The sequence below is a fragment of the Penicillium atrosanguineum genome (assembly GCF_028827265.1).
Source record: "Penicillium atrosanguineum strain IBT 20685 chromosome Unknown utg000003l_segment0_segment0, whole genome shotgun sequence".
NCBI lineage: Eukaryota > Fungi > Ascomycota > Eurotiomycetes > Eurotiales > Aspergillaceae > Penicillium > Penicillium atrosanguineum.
The window spans coordinates 2,089,001-2,110,313 of NW_026623135.1; the positions used below are offsets into that span (position 1 = coordinate 2,089,001).

A 21,313-nucleotide genomic window follows, 5' to 3' on the forward strand; every position below is an offset into this window, starting at 1 on the left:
GATCGAACCTCTACATGTTTAATGTCCATTTTCTTTCCGTGTTGAGACATCCAATTGTCTGGTCTCTGACCCCGATCAAACGGATTGCAATATTCCGCGAGGATCTAATCTCTAATACCTGATTATACCTTCGAGTCTTGTACCTTGTTTCGACTACACTCTTTTTTTTTTTTTTTTTTTTTTCTGGCTGGGGCATTGTGCAAGTGTCCCTGGAAGCATGTTCCCGTACTATATACAGTTGATACCCTCGTTTCTTCAATTCGTGTATAATTCCTTCGTTTATGTGTTTTTGGTCTGTTTACACAATGTCTTAATAGATGCATTTTCTTGACCCTGGGAATTAGACCTGGGACCACAATTGATCGACGTGGAGACCTTCAAGCAAAAAAGTACTGTACTGTACTTGGTAGATACCCAGCTCAGTCAAAAATGACGAATGGACGATGACGAATAACCCACCGTGGGTAAAAAGAGCACCCCTACATAGGTCCACAGTTGCAGTAAGTGGAGTCCCGATAACCAGCCACTTTTCACCACTTTCAGCTCGCCTGTGCAACCCCCGTTTTGCACTGCCCAGCCTCGGTAATATACGGTCTAGACACCTGCAGGCTCGCCCAACCACCGTCGAAGTACCTGGCAGCTCGGGCTCTGGACACATCAATTCCAAGTGGAGAGCTGTGCGTTGTCGGTTTCACTGTCTCCACTGTGAGATGGGTCGTAATGTGGAATACAAGCAGGTCTCTAGGAGGTCTCCAGGAGGTCTCGAGGAGGTGGCTATGGTTATATAGAGGGGGATTCTACCCTCGATTTGTCCCCCCCCTGTTTTCCTTACTGTGAGATCAAGAGAGGAGTGGAGCGATCGGCGGGCGCGTCCGATTTGGCCCGGGGTTGCCATGGCGATAGAACCACCGTTCGCTCAATACGGGGTTACGGGGTTTACGGGGCTGGCCAGCCTCATGTGAAAGATTTTGAGCGGTGTACTTTGGGTACTAATCGTACTGTACTATATGCGTACGGAGTACTCCGTAGGGGAAGAGACCTAACAGATATAGATGGCTGGAATGCGACTCCGCATTCCAGCCATCAATTTGATCTTTAATCTTGGTACACCGTAACGGACGTGAAACCCAGTAAAAAGTAGGGTTTGAATAATCATGAGTGAACCAGAAATCAACCTCGGTGATCCGCGCACGCCCCAATCAGGCAAGGCGCAGTAAACAAACACCGCATGAGATAAATAAACGATGACCTCCAGCTCTCCCCGTCCTCCCCTCCCTCTTCCCTTTCCATTCCTCTGCTCTACACACATTCCTGACTACCCTGTCATCCACGCGAAAGATTAGATTTGATCCCATTCCGATCAATTCTTACTTCTTTCCTTCTCTCCGAGAAAGACTTCCCCCAGTCAAGTCTTTTCTTGTCTAGTCTTTCGAGTTGTCTTGAACAGTTCGAAAGGCATTCGAGAAAGGACGTCGGACATCCGTCAATCTGGACTTTGACGCCCGCGTCCCTATCCCCTTCAGTGTCTTCCCGTCGTCGTACCGGAGTGACGCTGTCTCTGAAACTACTCAGACGAGAGTAGAGGGAGAAGTCCAACTCGATCGTACTTCGCGCGCCGAACGGGAAGATACGAAGGGACCCATCCCCGACCCTCGCGTCTACGGAAAAGAAGAAATCGATTTTCACATCAAAGAAGATCGGTTCCAGATCAAGGACGATCACTCCGCTCCTGCTCGTGCTCCCTACCAGCAGCGCAACTACGCAGCCGAGGTTGACCTCACTCGTGAACGGTATGTATTTTTGGGTTGATCTCTGTTTTTGTTTTGATTTCCCAATTTCTTTCCCGAAACCCCGTGGCTGGTCTAGTGAGATGCGCGGCTCTCCACTGTGGAGACACTATGGACCTGCCCATTCGGCGCATGGCCCGCATCCTGGTTTGGAGGCGTCGCGAATTCGGCCCCGGACTGAATTACCTGAATTACGTGTCACGCCAATCGTCTGGGAAGGATCCACTCGCCCCAATGAGCGGTGACCGGGGTTCGGCGTGTTGTTTTTGTTTATATGTTTACACTTTCTCTTCATTTCACTAACGCTTTCATCCTTAGCTACCCCAACTATCAACAGTCTTCGGTTCGTTTCGAGGAACGTCCCCCTGTCTACGATCAGACCGTCGAGACCCAGCTCGACCTCACTGAGAGAGATTACCGTCGCCGGACCTCTCCCAACCCCCAGTTCGACGTCTCTTACGAACGTCGTTTCCAGGAACCCGTAAGCTTCGAGTACTCCCCGGACCAGTCCGTCGACGTCTCGTACAACCGTTCCTACAAGCCCCAATCCCAGTCCGTCTACCAAGGCGACTACCAAGGCGAAAGCTATCCCCGTCGCGAAGCCGAAGCCGTTCAGTCTTCCGCTCCTCGCTACTACTCCGCCCCCACCGAAGTCAAGACTACTGTCCGTGAAGCACCTCGCAAAATGGGCTACTACGACGACGAAGGCCAGTACCACTCCTTCCGCCGTGGCGTTGAGCGCGCCGCCGACCGCATCATGCACCCCTTCCACCACGGTGAGCATGAGGAGTCCCACGGCTCCGAGGGTCCCCGCGAGAACGTTCGCATCGTCGAGCCCCGTGGCGGTGCCAGCGCCGAGACCATCCCCATCCCCTGCCACTACGTCCGCGTCGGTGACATCCTGATCCTTCAGGGCCGTCCCTGCCAGGTCATCCGGATCTCCGTCTCCCCCCAGACCGGCCAGCACCGTTACCTCGGTGTTGATCTGTTCTCTCGCGGCCTGCAGGAGGAGTCCAGCTTCATCTCCAACCCCTCTCCCTCCGTGGTTGTCCAGACCATGCTCGGCCCCGTCTACAAGACCTACCGCATCCTCGACCTCCGTGATGACGGCAAGCTCGTCGCCATGACCGAGACCGGCGATGTCAAGCAGGGTCTCCCCGTCATTACCCAGGGCAACCTCTTCAAGCGTATCCGTGAAGCCTTCGCTGATGGCCGTGGCTCCGTCCGCGCCCTCGTCATCAACGACGGTGGTCGTGAGCTCGTCGTCGACTTCAAGGTCATCCACGGCTCCCGTCTGTAAATGTTTTAGTGACGTGGATTCCCCCTTGGTTCGGGTCTTTAAGAATAGTGTGATTTATTATTTCCTTTGTCTTACGATTTCCTTTCAAATGACGGCTTGATTTTTTTTTTTTTGGCGAGGGTTGAAAATTTGAAATATGACTTGTATGTTGTATGTATGTGTCCTCCGGTACCTAAGCGATAATGCCAATGAATCAGAGCTTGAATGTGATCTGGACGTATATTGTATTCCTGTATATTGTATTCCTGTATCCTGTATCCTGTATCCTGTAATGTAATATTCGAGCTCTCGGAATCGGACAAGTGCAGATACATAGCTGTCCCAGAACATGAGACGTGGCGTGGTGGGTTTCACATCTCGTTTTTGTCCTAAGCAGCTGCCCAACCACCACCCCAGTCCCCTCCTTTAGACAGCAATTGGGTCTCCGTACGTGAAGATTTCTAGCTCAAAATCAAGGAATCCGCTTGTCAATGGTCGATCGCTATAATTTTCTTTCTTTTTTGCAATTGGTTCATCTGGGGGGGTGTTGTTTTATCGGGTTCGTTTCCCCGTTGAGCATCTTCCATGCATACCCGCGAGCTCCGGGGTCTACGTCACCTTGCGGGATCAATTGGAGCCGTGCCGTAAAGCTAAGCCATTTCACATGAACTTACGAATCCAAATCCAAATCTAGATATTGATATTGATATTGATATTGATATTGGTATTGATTGGATAGATATATGGCTTTGGCGCAGTGACGTGGAATAAGGAATAGGCTCTGATCGACTTCATCTAGATTAGATCCTGTCCTATCCATGGGTCTGGACTTATATCGCTTCTTAGAGGTTCATTGCGGAGAGTATTAGTAAACATGAGGGGGAAAGGAAGTGACTGGCTTCAGATCCGTCGTTTAGAATTTAGCTCGCGTCACTTTCCTTGAGACTCGACACGCGTTAGGAGTTGGCTTTCAGTTGGCTAGTTTGGGGAAGACATGTTAGTGACTATGACTTTATTTTGGTTTTTACTCTTTATGTAATTCATGGGTCCTTGTGATTACAGGAGCATAGGGCCATGGTTCTATAGACCACGCATGGGTGAACGAGCGTTTATGATCGAAGTACTTTATTTGAGGATCCATGGATAATTCTATTGGGTATTTCATGAGTGCAGTACATGGCCACATTTGAACCTTGGAACCTTGGAACATATCAATGTTGCAAGTTACTATACTACTACAGTAGAACACACGGCCCTCAGCTGCTAAGAATGAAATTGTCATTATATCCCTGGTGTTTTTTTTGAGTTTTGCGATTCGGCCCATTTCATTTTTGAGGGCTCTTGCGAAAACAAAGCAACTCTAGCAAAGTTAAACAATTATAACGCCAGCATCTTCATGTGTCTTGGTGAAAGGCGGGACAAGGTCAACAATTAATCACCACCTTGGCCACGATTCCCACCGTCGCTTCCTTCACCTGGCCCAGTGTAAACGTTCAGAATAATAATCAAAAACTGTTTATGTCAGCTGTCAAACCCTTTGGTGCGATACTGTCGAACAGCGATCAGAGTGTCATACTGTGGCACTAGTCCTTGGGAAATTGAGACACTACAATGAGACATTGTTGCTCTTCTACAGCGATAGTTGAAAACAGGTTCTCCTTTGGACATAAGCACTTTTTTCTCCGTCCGTCGAAAACACGCAATTCTATGGACTAGCCCCGGACATTACAGTGCGTCCCGAAACTGGTGCAACCACTTACACTCTTTGATTGTTTCTCCAGCCACAGCGCCAAGACCGGCTAGTATGTTTTGGGGGCTCTGCGGGTACCCTCTTTTAATTTGACGTATATAACTGGTACGGAAATATTGATATTCCGGATATATCCCAAATTTAGACTAGCTTGTCTCCGTGTTGTGGCTGGAAAAACACTCGAAGAGCGTAAGTGGTTGCACCGGTTTCGGGACGCACTGTACGCCCACTCAATTCCTGAACTCACTTTTAAGTTCTCATAACTTAACAAATTCTCAGTTTCTGATTGCCTCAGGTCTGTTGAGTACCAATCCGAACTACCCCGAGATCTGAGATCTGAGTGGGTTGGCTCGGCTGTAATCATTTGAGAATCATCGGCAGGCTGCGGGTAGGAATGGATCCACCGATCGTCAATATCGGGCTATGGCCTTGAAAGGCGGACTGACTAAACTTTTCATTGGTAGGAATGGAGCAGCGTCCTCAAGAATCTAGGTTCACTAGATCGCGGTATGCAATTGATCGCTTCGCCCTAGCTACGCATAGACACAATAAAGCTAAAGCTAGCGGTTGCGACTGAATATAATGACGGTATTCACACTTTTGCTTTTCTCTGTACAGCAAACATAAATAGGATTCGTAGCTTCACAGCGACGTTACAAATATTTGACATAGCAGCGTAAATTGGTACAAGCTGAGCAAGCAGAGGCGCGTTTAGCGTATAGAAGTAAACAAGGAAAATCGACGAGCGGGACCTGTCGGTGATTGTAGCCAGACGTATCTAACGTCCACAACCAGAGGAGAGTCGATTAGGTCACATTTCGGGACACCGATACCAAAGTGAAGTGAGGGCCAGATAGAAGAAAGAATGTAGCAGGATAACACCATAATGGCAATAAAGTGCACAGTTCGCAGTAAAATGAAGGGCGACAAGCAGAGAATGAAGCAATCAAAGAAGCACAACCTGCAGGAATATACGCAGATAGCCCGAAACCACTAAGCCAAGATGATCTAATCCGAAAAAAGGGAAATTAATGCACGTAGCAGGAGCTGCAAAGGCGAATGGGAGATGTAGGTCATAGAACAGCAAGTGGTCCTTAGTGTCAATCGACAATTAGCATTCAATCATACATCAGACCGAAAAGATCAATCTCCTGTCGAGCGGAACATCAATTTCAGGTTATCCTGGAGTCTCTCTCTGTGTGTTTAGCAACGGCATGGCACGGCCTTGTGTTGGTGATTTGAGAAGAGTTTGTCTATTCTGACTTGGGATGCCAATGGGTTCCAGTTGACGAAGGCTCGTATTATGATTGGCCTACGCAGGATCTCGGATCTCGTGAGACTAGATGCGACTCCACTGATCGGCATTGCCGCCAAGTTCACAATCTCGCAGGAATGTGAACTCAGCTCTATAGAATGTGGCTGACCAGAAAAGTATTTGCTATCTAAGGGAAGCATAGACCAAAGTAAGGGGGATTGCAAAAAAAGAAAAATGGGTAAGATCTATGCCGATCCTCAAGGCCAACTTTTAATATATAAGCTCCTGCGCTTGCATGTGTTGTCCGTGTTTTTCGCTTAAGATAACCTTGCGCTCCTTTGTTCCCGTGAGTAGCCTTGTCAGGACCATTCCACCACTCCACACTATTGACTCCTAAAATTTTAGATCTTGCTATTACTCGATATGCGTCTACTTCTCAGTACCTTTGCTGTCGCTCTTCTGAGCGTAGCTGAAGCCGCTAGCTTCTTGCCCGCAAACCAACCTTGTGGTAACAACAAAGAGTGCGAGAAGCAATGTGCAAAAGGGACTTTCCACATCGCAGTGACGGGAAACTCGACTTATTTCGCGTGTACTATTGATGGCCCCTCACTCTACGCCATTGGGTTTTGCCGCGATCCAAATGGAGTAGCAGAGGAGAAGATTACTCTGAGTCAGAAAAATAGTATTTGTCAAGCTGTGAGCGGACAAATTTGCGCGAATGGCCGGGGTTGCGTTTTCCCACAAAGTGAACTTGACGCTTTCGCTAAAGACTGCGTGACAATTCATGGATCGCTCGAAAAAATCGAAAATACTTCGTATAAGAAGGCCACGTCTGTTTGTCCGATTGCTTGAAAAACACTACCAATTCGAAATCTGAAACCTTATTCGCTTATCATATACAGATTCATTCATGTAGACGAGATGGCGTGAACTAAATTTTGTGATAAGACGAGAGTAATCATCACGTACATACTGTAAATCTAGATTACGCTCTCACTTTTTGTCAAACTATTTTTTGGACCATCCTTTGCGACGAGGGGCGTCGCTGATCGTGGAGCTTGATACGGATAGGTCAGATTCCTCAAGGAAGAAGAGCTCAATATCACGAAGGTATAAACCTGGCAGTTCATAGGAGATGACGACATAGAGCTTCCAGCAAAATTAGAGTAATGTTCCGTGGCCGTCCAACTCTTAACATGAGAAGCTTTGACACTGCCGAATAGTGATAATGGCGCGCTTACTGCAGCTAGCGGTTTCTGGCATCTGCAAGGTGATTAGTTCATCACTGCTAATTATATCATGATTCAACATGAGTGTAGACTTGGCTAAGTTGCGAGCCATGGTTCGTTGCACCGCCAGCGCGGGTGAGGCTTGGGAAAGTTGACGTGTGGATGTAAGTTATTGTATAAATTACACGGGAATATTGTTATTCTGGGGCTGATCCTATAAATAGGCTAGATAATCGGCGTTAGTGTTAGAGAAACAATCGAAGAGTGTAAGTGGTGACACCAGTTTCGAGACGTACTGTATTCATGGCGGCGGTGAGGGGGATAAGCAGTTTTCCTCCACGCCAATCCAAAATCGGGTTCAAGTTCCGCAAACTTCTACCTTCAAACCTGAATGTCGAAAGTGACCTCTAGCACTCTCTTTCTTTGCACCGACCATGTCGATACACCATGCAAGGAATACATCAAATCCCTGACCTGGATCCACTTCGTAGTAACACCAATTTCGTTTGATAAAGCTTTTAGCTCAGCAAAAATCTCCTCGATCGGATTCAAGTCCGGTGAGTAAGGAGGCAGATATACTAATTTCACCCCCGCGTCCGCGCACATCTGCGGAATCCGTTCTGGATGATGAAATGAGGCATTATCTATGACCACAATAGATTTGGGTTCCGGCCATCGTCCACAGTGCTGAAGAAGCTGAGATAAAAAGTCTTCGAATACAGTGCCATCGGTTGCACCGCGGAATACACACGAGAGGATGATCCCATCCTAGGCATACGCAGGTAGTATCTGATATCGCTAGTCGCGATAGAACTGCGATACCTACGGAGGGGCCACGCCAAATAGTGACCAGCCTGTGCGCCTGAACCCGGCCCTCTTGTCACATCCCGATTCATCCACATAAACTAGATACTGAAAATCCGACAAATTATGGAGATAAAGTTCTCGCAAATCGGCATTACGCTCCTTTGCATGCTGTCGGGATATCTTTTTAGACCAGCCTCTGGCGACAAGGGCTCTTCTGATGCTAGAGGTTGTGATCATCGTGCGAAACTCATCCCAGAGGAAGACAGCCATCTCATCAAGGTACAGGCCCGGTTTTTCCGACAGGTGGTCGCAGGGCGCGTCGATCATTAGAGGTGTTACGGTTGGTTTCCGACCTATGCGAGTTAGGGGCGCGTGGACGCTGCCAAACTGCCGCAAGTTTCTGCGAATATTTATGATCGTGACCTTGCTGCGTTCGGCCTCTTCGGCCATTTGAGTTGTGGTTAGTGACTGGCTCTCTATCATATCACGGATAAGATGCAGCTTTGAGGGGACAAGTCTCGGGGCCATATTGCAAGCCTAGTGTAAGGTGTCGGTCAAAAGTCATTTACAGGAGAAGCCTGTTGCTTAGGGAAGAAGGGTGGAGTGGTATAGCAGTTTCCTGTAATTTACAAAAAGACAAGGTCCCACCCGCGTCATGTAAAATACAGTTTCTATGCTAGGAACAAGGGGATCGGCGTTAGTTCTCTAGCTAGAACACTGCAGCCTTCTATTGGATGTCAAAGGAGTGTAGGTGAAGGCTGCTGTTATGAGAGATCAAAACGGAAGAGAAGACGATGGGGATCTTGTCAGATTGTTGGGATTCCCCCTTGTTTGTCTCTTGGCATTTGAAAGATTCGATCAAATTCTAAGGCAAATTACGGTATTATAACAAAGACCCATCTTTTGTTACCAGGGAATACGATACAGCCTGACGGGGTTCCTGCGGGAAAGGCTAAAATTAGACTAGCGTGTTTCAAGCTAGGCGTCGGGAATGAAAGTCTAAGAGTGTAGAGGTAAATCTGATTTCGAATATCACTGTATATATCTTTCTCGCCCCATGCCGTGCACTTGAGCAACTGAGGACCACCTCGGCTCTACCGAAATCTTACAATTCTATCTTGGAGATTCAGGGACTGGAATATGGACCGGAGAAAATGATTCACACAAGAGCAGTGTTATTCAACTAATAAAACCTACAAGAGAATCCGGTTATAGACCCCTAATTTTCCCAAACACCACCCAAATCCATAACGAAACCCAAAAAACTCAGGACATTCGAAAGCGCATAACCAGTTGACCCTTGGAATGATTTCAAACCTCAAAAGACATAATTGGAACAGTCAGTCAAACTCAGGGAGCAAACATGATATGATTAGCCATTACACATCAATCTCCGAAAAACGAAACCAACCAACGCAACGCCAGTCCGCCAAATAAATAAAATGAATAGACGCCGACACAAATTCTAATATACAACGGCGGAATGGGGTATCTATAAGCAGCCCGATGAAGACAAGCCGGCGGGAATACCAAGCCGGTGACACGACAGGGCGTAGCTAGCGCTCGCCGAACTTGCCGAACTCCTGCTGCCACTTGAGGAGATGGCGCGTAAGCACGTCCATCATCTCCACGCTGCTGAGTTCCTTGAAGTCTTTCTCGTGCGGCTCGTCATCTGCGCCGGACTCGCCGTCGCTGGGCAAAGGCATGGACTGCTCGATCTGCTCGACCATGCATTTTAGAAGCAGGCCTTGTGTGCGGTCGCCGTTGCTGTCTGTTGGCGTGGACGAGTTCTCGCCGGCGACGGCCATTTCAACTTGCATGCGCGAGATGAATTCCAGGATGGCGGCTACGCGCCGCTTCATCTCGTTCATTGTTGTTCGCTGTGGGTGCATGTGTCGTGGCTTGCTTGGGCGTCCTGTGTCTCCGCCGTTGATGTGGGCTCCGTTTATCCCGCTGTATCCTACTCGTGGTGAATCGGCGCCAATTTCGTGGGATTGGCCGCGGCGGGGTGATTCGGTGCCGGTGCCGTTTACATCGCTGCCTTTTGTGTATTGGTTGTTTCGGACGCGACCGCCTCGTCGGGCTGGGGGACGGCCGGATTTGCGCGTCGAGGGGCGAGCTGGCGTTGGTTCTAGGGGTGTTGGGGTATCGGGGCTGGCTTGGACCGGTTCGACCTCGATTGGTGCTGTCTTCGTGGGAGATCCGGGTTCTTGCTCGGATTCTGGGGGAGTGTAAGTAAACTGAAGGTGTCGATTATTGTTGGGAGCTTTGGGACTCACCATCTCCTTTGCGCCGGTTTGTCCTTTCTTTGCGGCGAATTGTAGTCTCGGGCACCTCCGGCTCTACTTCTTCGGGTTCCTTGGGGGGTTCCTTTTCACGCTGGCTTCGGGAATTGGCCCTCTGTCGCCGAGTTCCGTTCGTTGATTTCGACTTGGACTCGTCATCGGATGGAGCTCGTGAGGCTGGGTTGTCTTGCTTCGATACGGCCGTTGGCGACGGAGAGGTGGTTCGAGGACGCTTGGAACCTTGTCTGTTTCTGGAAGACAACAATGGTCAGCTAAACATGGCATATGGTATTGGACCCAGGAACACTCACGGTTCACTTTCACTTCGACTCCGCTTGGTGCGTTGTGTAGCCCCATCGTCGTCCGGAGTTCCGTGTTCATGTTTGCTTTCCTCAATGGCGCGCCGGATCAGTTCTTCTTCATCGTAAGCGGCATCCCGGCTGTTCATAGTCGACCGCCGTTTAGCATTCGCTGCGCCTTCACTAAGACGTTGTTTGGGGTCCTTGGAGCGTCGGGAGACTTCCCTCGAAGAAGCGCGAGAGGACGGCGCCGGGGATGTGACTGGCGCGACGGGAAGGTAGGTCGAGGAACGCGAGCTGCGGGGCTGTTAGCAAAGTCGCCCTCCAGAATTTTTGCACGTGAAGATGGAAAGAAAGAAAACAAGGATCATAAATATCCATGATTGCCGCAGCTTTGCTCGTGTCTGCGCTGTCCCCGGAAAGAAGACGAGAGCCGCTCCAGTCGCCACGGGCAGTGTAATCCACTCAGACGACTCGAGCTCAGCTCAGACGCACCACACAGCAGAGTTGCAAGCCAGATGCAAGGATAGCTTGGTAACGAGTGTAAGAGACCCTTCTCAGACTTACCCATTGACTTCGTCCCGGATCGTATGCAAATCCTTCCGGCACTCCTCGCAGAAATATTCGTCGGGACTCGTCTCTTCATCCATGATGCCCACACAACCACCATGCTGCCAGACCTTACAGGAGTCGCACTGGATGAACATACTCCCGACGTCATCAGGCAGTATGTCGGATGAATCTGTGGCTGGGTGGCCCTCCAGCTTGATGGTACCGCGACTGAGAGCTTCGCGGCGGGAAAGAGGCAAGCCTGGGTATTCCTGTTGTCCACAAAGACATCGAGTCACTTCCTCCTCTTCATCATCTTCGGGGTCCTCCTCATCATCCTCACGAGGAGGCTCGTCATCGTCATCGCGGGCGCGCTGGCGCGTGCGCGTGTGTGGGAGGTCGGCTTTAGAGCCGTTTTCGGCATCTTCGATGGACTGGGAGCGATGTCCCGATGAGCCTTGAGGAGAGGGGTTTTTATGGTTTGAGCGAGTGCTTCTTTCGCGGGTGAGGGAGGTAGAGGAACTGGAGGAGTTGGTGTGTTGGAGAAGAACAGGAGAGGGCTGGGTGGTGCGAGCTCGCGAGGAGCGACGAGGCGACATGGTGGACTGGCGGAAAAGAGTAGGTATGCTGAGATGCGCAGAGGTATAGAGATTCCAAGTCGGATTCGAATGAATCACAAAGATTCAACAAGGATCTCGAGCAGGAGTGAAAGTGCTGAACAAGGCACCTCGAGCAGAACCGACTGCGAAGGAGCTCCACGCGATTGAGAGCTCCTCGAAGAAAGAGGCAGACAATTGGAAATCGCAGATGGAACTGTAGCAAGGCGTCAACAGGCTCGAGGAAGAGCCCGATGACTACATAGTCAGGAGTGCAGGAATTGGCGGGGGCAGAGGAGAAGAGAAGTGAGAAAAGCGCCGGAACGGGACTCCAAAAGTCCAATCGCCCGTCCTTCCCCGCTCTGACGCCTCTCGACGCGAGCCTTTTTACGTCGTTCTGTCTTTGTCCTTCTTTTATCCTGTTATTAGACCTGCTTGTATTCATTCTTTCTATCGCTACAACTATTTTCTGCCGTGTTTTATTGTCAGACGTTGCCGGTGGCGTCCCAGAATCTTTTCTCTTTCTTCCCGACCTTCGCCCCTTCACCGGCACGGCAACCGTATTGCCTGCTACCCATCATTCCTGTGAACCCGATATCCTCGAGTCCTCCTCTTATAATGTGTATTTCTCCGAGACGCGAGATCCGGACGTGGGCCGCAAGGGCAACCGGGTGAGCTCATGGTGGGGACGGCTCAAGCTGCACGGCGGGTTGGGGAGGAAATCTGCAAGAAGCTGCTGCGTATTAAACAGTTGATAGTTTTCCGTGTCCGCAGCTCTTTCGAGGGCTATGCGCTTGAGCCCCTACGGTCGAGGGAGCTTCGGCACCACTGCGATCGGTCACTTTGTATCAGCATGTCAAATTCCACGCTCTCGACCATGAACATAGGATACTTGATGACCATGACGAAAGAGCACGATGGTGGCACAGGGGTTCAACTGGAGTTGTTCAAATTTCTGGCACGGAGCAGTCTCACGCAAGGCACTGGGATTGCCTTCGCACCGGCCATGCAGGTACGGCGAGTTCAGGTCCTTTTATTAAATTCGTAATCCAACGTAATCCAACGTAACCCAATTCCATAGCCTGTAGGTATCAAGACCTCAGGTCATGCTGGGCACTTGCCGGATCGACTTCCCCTCCGCTGGCACCCCGCTGTTCGGCAGCGTCCAGGGGACGGGAGCATTGCAGATAGACCGGTCAACACAGGTCAATCCGAACACAGCCAGTGAAGACAAGGACGGCACAGCGACGCCATCCCGGTTCGTATGATCCTGTCAAATAGCAAATATGCGTAATGGCGAAGCCCTGGGAAGCCGGTTGGGTGCCCAGATTACCTAAAGAGGTTAGCGTGGGAGCGTTCCGAATTCCCGTGACTCGCTGGCATTTCGCTTCACATCTTAACCCCTCCGCATCATCTTGTCCCTCTGGCTTGTTCGGGCTTTTGGCTGTTCGAGCTGGGATTTCTTATCTTGATTTGGGTCCAACCTATCCCGCTTACCACCCCGAGTTTCGTTCGTGCTAAATAGTAGCATTTGTTGTGGGTATGTGCACCACCTTCGTTGTGGAACACCGAGGTAGCTGGTCAGGGCCCGAGAAGGCACCAAGACCCTGCTGACCTCAGTGCTATTCTTCGATGCCTGGCAACTCCTCCTTGGCTGTTTTTTCTTGACGTTGGCTAATCATGTTCGGATCCCATTAGTTTCCGAACCCGCATTTCCCCCCGATATATCGAACCAGATCTCCGTGTTGCTGGCTCAATCTCGACGAAATTGGTGGAGGGGGAAATACGGAATAGAACGGAAGTGGGCTGGCTTCAACTCATCCATATAGCTGTATAGCTGTGGTTGAGGGCGAGTGTGAACTTGCATGATGACTGCCACATTGAGTACGTCCATTCGTATACCTTAAGGGGCCCTTCATCCTCGGAAGTTCTACAAGGCTCCAGCCTCACGAGCACAATGGTCTACTACTTGTTCGGTTACTGACGTGGAATGTTCTCGTTCTCAGACGGGACGTTCAACTCGGCCCCTGACACACCTTCTCTCGTCTACCCCGATCGTCTCATTCGACCGCTCCCTAAACGCACCCTGCGCTCTCGACTGTCCACCGACGCCGCCGACGATATCCACTATCCGCCAACGCCGCCAGCGTCGCAGATCTTCTACGGTGTCTCCGGAGACTCGGAGGAGGTGGTGACACACTCCAAAGCCTACGTGCGGCAGACCATCGAGACTGATAGACACGAGCTAACCCCGGAGGCGGACCACGAGTTCGAGACCGCGGTGGAGCTGGATAGTGGGGATGAAGACGGACCGGTAGTCGTACGCCGAAGTGCTGGATTTCGAGGTTCACTCTCGCCGAGCTCACAACCCCAGGGGTTTGCTGGTAAAGACGGTGCAAAGTCGTCGGCTGGTCCGGACGGGTATGACGCTTTTGAAAACACAAATAACAAGAAGAAACGAAAGATCCCTACACCGGGGAATATGAATGGCCATCATTCTGCTCTGTCGCCGGAGTTTGCGAGTATGGGATTGGCCAGCTCGAATCCTCCGGCCAGTGATGGAAGTACTGGCACTTATTATGGAAGTGGGAACCCTGCTTCACCGCTGGGAAATGGTATCTCGGGATCTGGTAGAGGGCGTCTGGGCCGGAGTACACGCAGTAACAGCGGAAGAAATCCGTTGTCTGCGAATGCTCAGAATGCTTGGATGAATACACGAACACCAAGTCGGCGAGATATGTCGTCTCCAGGACCTGGTAAGTTCTGCATTGGGGCATTAGTACATTGGCAGTGCCATTGCCCTAGGCTTTAAGAACATCTGCTTACTTGTTACCAGGTGAATCATCTGATCAAGGTATCATTTCGACTGCAATTGCAAACGCGGCCAATCTTTCATCTCCACCTCGAGGTCGCAGCAACGTGAGCTTGCTTGACCAGGAGAACAATACCACCCCCACCAAGACTCAGTTCACATTTACCTGCGAGTCCGATTCCTCAAAAGGAATGGCAATGCAGCGTAATTATTCTCTTCCTCACCGTTCACCTACTTCACCACTCGCCCCGACTTCTTCCAATCCCCGCGGTTACTCCACAGGAACCCAGACAAGCCCAAACATGTCTCAGATACACGGGCAAACCTCTCCGGGTACACAGCCCCCACCTGCTGGAGACCAGGGCTCGCTTGGTCGCAAGAAGAAGCGATCCCCAAGCAGCATCTATGCGTTGTCAGCGCGTCAACGCAAAATTCAACAGCAATACACAAATATCCACCACCCTCCCGCCCTGGAAGACATCTGGATCTGCGAATTTTGTGAATACGAGAGCATCTTCGGCCACCCGCCAGAGGCTCTCATTCGCCAGTACGAGATCAAAGACCGCAAGGAACGCAAGCGCCTCGCCGAGAAGAAGCGTCTACTGGAAAAGGCCAAGATGAAGGGCCGCAAGACCAAGAAGGCGCCCAAGAACGCGAAGAATGCCTCTCAGGGCTCTTACCAACAAGGTTATGACCGAGCCTCGGTCGATCACTCCTCCACGGCCGGTTCAGGCCTTCATGACGACGAATACAGCCACGAGTATGACGATGATGAGCCGGGATCCATCCCCGCCCCCGACCCTGCATCCCCGTCTGAGCTCAAACCACCACTCCCACCCCCGGCCAATATTGCCAGACCGGTACCCGCTGGAGATGCGACAGAAGCTGGGACGAGTCGGCCGGCCTGACAATTCACCTGATTGCGATCGGCTTTCGAGTCGTGTCTCTGTGGGTTTCGGTTGGGTTCAGACTGGGCGTTACGAGTTTTGCATCTGAAATTCCCCTCTCAAGCATGTTGGATCGGCGGATTCATTCAGCGGGGTTCTATACGAGGGTATCTATGTAATAATAACGACGGAAGGCCATGTAGGGCAATGTGCATATTTGCAATTATCTCTCGAGCCTCGTAGATAGCTCCTGGTTCTCTTGTCGAAGTTCTATTCTTAGCTAAAGCGAGCTCTGGACCTGTAATGCAGTCCAATCAGCTTGCTTATGCCCTGTATCGAGAAAAGTAGAATTAGGATTAAACTCTTGGCCAATTCATTGGCTCTTGGTTGTCCAAGTTAAGACCCCGGTGAAACAACAATTCCCCTCATTACCGCGCGCGAAGTGAAGCGCCAAACCACACCGACACCGGCGCCTCATATCAGCGCAGCTTCCCGCTCTTGCAGATGTTTATTTTGGTCTGATCTTCTGTGGCGCGTTTCATGTTTCTTTGACAGCGGGATAACCTATGGAGGAGCGAAGAGAACGGCGAACCGCCAGCACTCAAAGAATACACGGGAATGTAGTTTCAAGTTGGCTTGGGCTTGGGCGCGATGGAAAATAGAAACAATCGAGCTTGGTATGCAGCCTTATTCGGGAGGTCTTGGTGAGTCGAGTTGTATAAAGCTTCAGAGACCAGGCTTTGCAACCAGAACCAGAAACCAACATCGATCTTTGTCTTCTATCTCATTGTTTCCTTTCTATCTTTCCTTATTCTATCCCAGACTTTCTTTGTGCCTGCGTCATCCTGGTTGATGACCCCATCGGAATAGACTTCCATTGTTTCTATTCACCACTCACTATCCACGATTCACTACTCGTCTTATCTGGCCAGGCTGCCTTCTCGACTATTCTGTTGGATACTTGCATTCCATACCGCTGCCTATACTTGATTTCATATATCTTGACGATCTTCGATTGCTTCGCGCACTTTCTCTTGATCGAGCTCTCTGATCATACGTCTCTTTCTACATCTTCATATTCATTTGCATCTACATCCACATCTACATTCATTCAACCATCGAGCCAACTACCACCATGTCCTTCCTCGCAGTCAGCCTCCTCAAATTCGGCTTCTCCCAGGCTAAAAAGCAACGCGCCAAAAAACAAGGCCAGCAATTCCAAGACCCCTCAGCCTACCCCCAATACCCCCAACCCTACCCAATGACCGAATACCCTCCCGGCGTCGCCCCAGGCTCAGACGTCGCCTACCCACCCTCCTCCGAGCCCACCAGCAAACGGTCCAAAGCAATGGGCATGCTCATATCCGCCCTTCGCTTCTTCCAATTCGTCTTCGGTCTCGCAGTGATAGGCCTCTACGGCCAAGACGTGCATCATGACCACAAAGCCAAGGATACCTGGAACGCCAAATGGGTCTTTGCGCTCATCGTCGGCTTTCTGGCCACCAGCACTGCGGTCATTCATCTTATTGTTCCGTTCCTTACGCGGAAAGTCAATTATAGACCTGGCGCAAAATTACAGTTGCCGCGCTTTGCCTGGGAGTTCGTGCTTTGTGTGCTTTGGTTGACGCTTTTTGGTATCTTTGGGAAGTTGTATATCGGGGTTTATCCTTCGGACTCGAATTCGGATTCGAGTAAGAGGGATGCGACTTCGACTACAAGCGAGTTGGGTGATGCGAGCAAGATTAATCGCATGCGGCATGCGGTTTGGGTTGATCTGGTTAATTTGGTGTTCTGGGCTGTTACTGCTTCTTGGGCTTTGTTGCAGTGGTTGAAGGCGAGACGGGAAGATGGGCCGGTTGTTTTTGATGCTGAGAAGGAGGCTGGGAGTATTTAAGGGGCTTTATTCAGCGGGTTGATCCTGCTCATGGGCTGCTTTAGACGAGGTTGAAGTGGAAAAGAGGATATGGGTGCATGTTTATCTCTTTCTTTTTATTTGGTGTTTGCAGCCGGTGTTTGTGCAGGTTCGGGTTGGCGTTTTCTCTGTATCGAATACTTTCAGATCACAGAACCATAGTTGCATGTCTGAATATTATGGCGTTTGGGACAATTCCACGTCTGTGCGACAACAGAAACTTTTCGTATTGGAGAAATGACTCATGGCTCTGTACTAGGCAACAGAGTCTAGATTAGGATGAAACCATTGGAAGCTAACGTATGGCATATATCGGTTTCTTGCAGCTCGAGTCGATTGAGGCTCTAAGCGTAAGCGCCAGGGCATAAAGGGAAGAAGCCGCCGCCCGTATTGCTACACCCCTCACAAAATCATTACAACCCCCAACAAGCCCGAACTTGGCAGATGACTATTCCAGCGCGGAAAAATGGAAAAACTCTCCATCCTCTGCTTCGGCGATTCCCTAACATCGGGTTATTATCGCTACGGACTCGAGTACCACTCATACGCGATCAAACTCACGGATATCCTCGAAGCCGAATTCCCCAACGCCAAAATCCACCTCGAGGTGGACGGGCTACCAGGCGATATGGTGATAGACCCAATGGGTGATTTCTTGCCTCGGATACGAGATAAATGTGCGAAAACCAAGTACGACTGGGTAATTTTTCTCGGGGGAACCAAGTATGCTCAAGTTTCGTGAATCACTCGCGCGTTTTTGCTAAATGCTTTCTTATCTTAGTGATTTGGGTAACGGGAACTCTGCCAACATGATTTACTCCGCCTTAGAAGACTGCTGGGATGTGGCGCTCTCAAGTGGCGCGAAGATTCTCGCCATGACGGTACCTGAATGTGCGGTCAAATCTGACAGCCTGGATATGAACCGTGATACATTGAATTCTCGTATCCTGGAACGCGAGTCTGAGCAATTGTGAGCCTATCGGATATGGAAGTTTTAAGAAAAACTCATTGACTTGCAATAGCCGTGTCGTTGATTTGCATAGCAAGATTCCCTATCATTCTGCCACGGAGAACTTCCAGATGGAGATGTTCGATGATGGATTGCATCTTACCGCCAAGGGATATGACCTCATGGGAATTGTTGTGGGAGAGCGTCTGGTGACCTTGATTAAAGAGGAACAGGGTCTTTAGGGCCAGGCTTAGGTCAAGATGTAGCCCTGAGTTCTATGAACGAGATGCTTAGCAACATAACCTCGAAACCTTCAACGTTACTGAATACCGAAGTAGCTCTTTCTCGGTACCAGGGGTGTCTATTAATGTCCAAAATATATGACGTTCTTAAAATCCTTGCAAAGTCAAATCTTGGAAGGAACCACATGACATACATTATCTATGTATAGTAATCCACAATCATCTATAAATGCGCATAGATATGCCTGGCTCTGGTGGTAAGAAGGGTAGTGCTTAAGACGCGAATTCATACCTTTGTTTCATGCTCTTTCTCAATCTTCAAAGTCAAAGGTACGAACAGCAAGCACATCTGCTAATTTCAAGCTGAAGGCAACAAAGGCATCAGGACTTGAAAGATTATAAGCAACGACTTATTCAAGTTGCTCTACTGGACTCGGAGCTGACTATTAAAACTCCATCCTTCTCGAACATGGACTTTTTATCAACAAACCTCAAGTATCTTCGAACCATATACTTGACCGACTACATCTAAAGCCGTACACTTGAGGCAAGGAATCTATTCCAGTTTCTCATGTCAAGCACGGCTACTTGACGTGGAAGATCAGGATAGTTCACTGAGATTGATAGTCTACGGAATGCTTTTCCTCTACATAGAAGAGATTTCACGAATGATCTCTACAGAGACTACTAAGAACTTAGAAGGGGCTAATAAAACGCCAGAAGGGAATTTACTGAAGTAGGTAACCTGGCTTTTCTAATCGCCCCTGGGAATCTATGGATGGCATCAATTTCTACTGCTTCGTCTCAAAGATCCAGAAGAGAAACCCCGCATGTGAGCCGCCCCAAAGGCCATAATCCTGACAGCATCCATGTCTTTCTGCTTTTCTGCAGACATCAGAAAGCATTTAAAGTACAGTCAAATGCAACTACGAGACATAACCACGAATTCTAATTAAAGTAATACTGTGTATCGATACTGATACTGGAATATTGATGTTCCGTAGCTACCCCTAAGATAGACAAACATGACCGTGAATACTTAGTAATGTAACTTACAAGAAACGGCCCCCTCCTCGCCTTATCCGAGCGCATTCTGCTCACCTGAAATGCATATTTAGACAAAATGAGAGAGCATGGAGGATCTGCTCCTATGGAGTCAACACAGTTTCCTAGAGGTGGCGGTCGAGACACCCGCGAAGTCGAGCAAATGGTCATGGATGAGGAGCAGGCCGATATGAGACAGTTAGAATCCAAAAGAACAAAGCTCTTTGTTCTCATAGGTTCTGGGATACTCCAGTTACCAATATGGGGTAAATTTGATCCAATCTCATGTCTGGAACGTCACGCTAATCAAGTACGGACGTGTAGGCTTTGCTATGAGCTACGGCGTATTCCAGGAATATTACTTCGACAACTGGATATTTGAAGGAAATCGCAACATTACTGGTGTAATCGGCACGACCGCTAATGGTGTCATGTATCTATCCATGCCCTTCCTCTTCGCACTATTCACCAGACGGTGGGCTCATCGGCGCCAACTTGCCGCTCTTTGTGGAACCGTCATCGCATGCGTCAGTTTCTTCCTGTCCTCTTACAGCACCACTGTCTGGCACTTGCTTGCGACCCAAGGCGTCACATCTGCACTGGGGTGTGCCCTCATATATAGCCCAATTACGCTGTCTCTTGGCGAGTGGTACAGTACCAGCAACCGTACCTTGGCGTACGGAATTGTTTTATCTTGCAAAAATATCGTTGGAACCAGCTGCCCATTCTTACTTCGGGCTTTAATTGATACGTACGGCTACCAGACCACCCTGAAAGCCTGGACCGCGATTGTTGGTGGATTGAGTATCTTTGCTATCTTCTTGATACCAACGCATCCATCGAAAGTCTCGATGAGTAGAACTCGAGCACGCAGAATTCCGTGGTATTTCCTCAGACACCGAACTATCTATTTCTACAGCATCGCCATCATCTTCCAAAGCTCTGGCTATGGTATTCCGCAAACATATTTGAGCACCTACGCCCGCGAAATCGCTTCATTGTCGCAAACTTCAAGTACCTTGATGCTGGTTCTCTTCAATGCACCAGGGATTATTGCTTCTTCCTTCTTTGGATGGCTGAGCGACAATAAGCGAATCACCCTTTCAGCACAGACTGTTTCCGCGATTCCACCTGTTTGCTGCGCCCTGGCCACTTTCATCTTCTGGGGCTTGACTACGCAAGGCGCCATTGGCCTACTCCTAGTCTTTTCTATGACGTTCGGGTTCTTCTCCAGTGGGTATAGCGCTACATGGGGAGGGATGCTCAAACAAATGGAAAGCGAGTCTGCGGAGAGAAACGAAGCCGTTGATCCGGGAATGCTCTACGGTCTGCTGAATGGTGTCAGAGGGATCGGATATGCAAGTGGGGGGATTGCTGGCGTGGGACTATTAAATACTGGAACTATACTTGCCAACCAGCGCTTTGCTTTTGGAACCTCATACGGACCACTTATTCTCTTTACGGGGCTTTCTTCGCTCCTTGGAGGGTGGGTAGTTCTATGGAGGTGGAATCCGAAAAGACTCTTGCCAGTGGTATTGAGAGGTAGTTAATTGGTGGACCCATTTCTGTCAAAATAAGAACCAGAAGATTGTCGGGTAGTCCAACGTTGAAGTCGTCTAGATCTGATGCCA

The 21,313-nt window shown here is 49.6% G+C and overlaps 7 protein-coding genes across 7 annotated transcripts; 6 read left to right on the forward strand and 1 right to left on the reverse strand.

The window, feature by feature from the left end:
* Positions 1-1,061: 1,061 nt before the first annotated feature.
* On the forward strand, positions 1,062-3,087 carry hexA (putative Woronin body protein HexA; the record flags this gene model as incomplete). The annotated part of the gene is made up of 3 exons (XM_056884259.1): positions 1,062-1,104; positions 1,448-1,790; positions 2,106-3,087. 3 exons carry the CDS (start codon positions 1,062-1,064, stop codon positions 3,085-3,087), a joined length of 1,368 nt encoding a protein of 455 aa, XP_056742537.1.
* Positions 3,088-9,663: 6,576 nt separating this feature from the next.
* On the reverse strand, positions 9,664-11,839 carry N7443_004204 (uncharacterized protein; the record flags this gene model as incomplete). Its single annotated transcript, XM_056884260.1, has 4 exons — positions 9,664-10,328; positions 10,387-10,643; positions 10,704-10,988; positions 11,259-11,839. The coding sequence occupies 4 exons, from the start codon at positions 11,837-11,839 to the stop codon at positions 9,664-9,666; spliced, it is 1,788 nt and encodes a 595-aa protein (XP_056742538.1).
* An 874-nt stretch (positions 11,840-12,713) lies between these two features.
* On the forward strand, positions 12,714-13,104 carry N7443_004205 (uncharacterized protein; the record flags this gene model as incomplete). Its single annotated transcript, XM_056884261.1, has 2 exons — positions 12,714-12,848; positions 12,925-13,104. The coding sequence occupies 2 exons, from the start codon at positions 12,714-12,716 to the stop codon at positions 13,102-13,104; spliced, it is 315 nt and encodes a 104-aa protein (XP_056742539.1).
* A 722-nt stretch (positions 13,105-13,826) lies between these two features.
* On the forward strand, positions 13,827-15,556 carry N7443_004206 (uncharacterized protein; the record flags this gene model as incomplete). Its single annotated transcript, XM_056884262.1, has 2 exons — positions 13,827-14,592; positions 14,673-15,556. The coding sequence occupies 2 exons, from the start codon at positions 13,827-13,829 to the stop codon at positions 15,554-15,556; spliced, it is 1,650 nt and encodes a 549-aa protein (XP_056742540.1).
* Positions 15,557-16,670: 1,114 nt separating this feature from the next.
* On the forward strand, positions 16,671-17,429 carry N7443_004207 (MARVEL domain-containing protein; the record flags this gene model as incomplete). The annotated part of the gene is made up of 1 exon (XM_056884263.1): positions 16,671-17,429. One exon carries the CDS (start codon positions 16,671-16,673, stop codon positions 17,427-17,429), a length of 759 nt encoding a protein of 252 aa, XP_056742541.1.
* A 484-nt stretch (positions 17,430-17,913) lies between these two features.
* On the forward strand, positions 17,914-18,638 carry N7443_004208 (SGNH/GDSL hydrolase family protein; the record flags this gene model as incomplete). Its single annotated transcript, XM_056884264.1, has 3 exons — positions 17,914-18,170; positions 18,229-18,417; positions 18,470-18,638. The coding sequence occupies 3 exons, from the start codon at positions 17,914-17,916 to the stop codon at positions 18,636-18,638; spliced, it is 615 nt and encodes a 204-aa protein (XP_056742542.1).
* Positions 18,639-19,761: 1,123 nt separating this feature from the next.
* N7443_004209 (uncharacterized protein) lies at positions 19,762-21,232 on the forward strand (the record flags this gene model as incomplete). The annotated part of the gene is made up of 2 exons (XM_056884265.1): positions 19,762-19,948; positions 20,007-21,232. The coding sequence occupies 2 exons, from the start codon at positions 19,762-19,764 to the stop codon at positions 21,230-21,232; spliced, it is 1,413 nt and encodes a 470-aa protein (XP_056742543.1).
* Between the last annotated feature and the right edge of the window lie 81 nt (positions 21,233-21,313).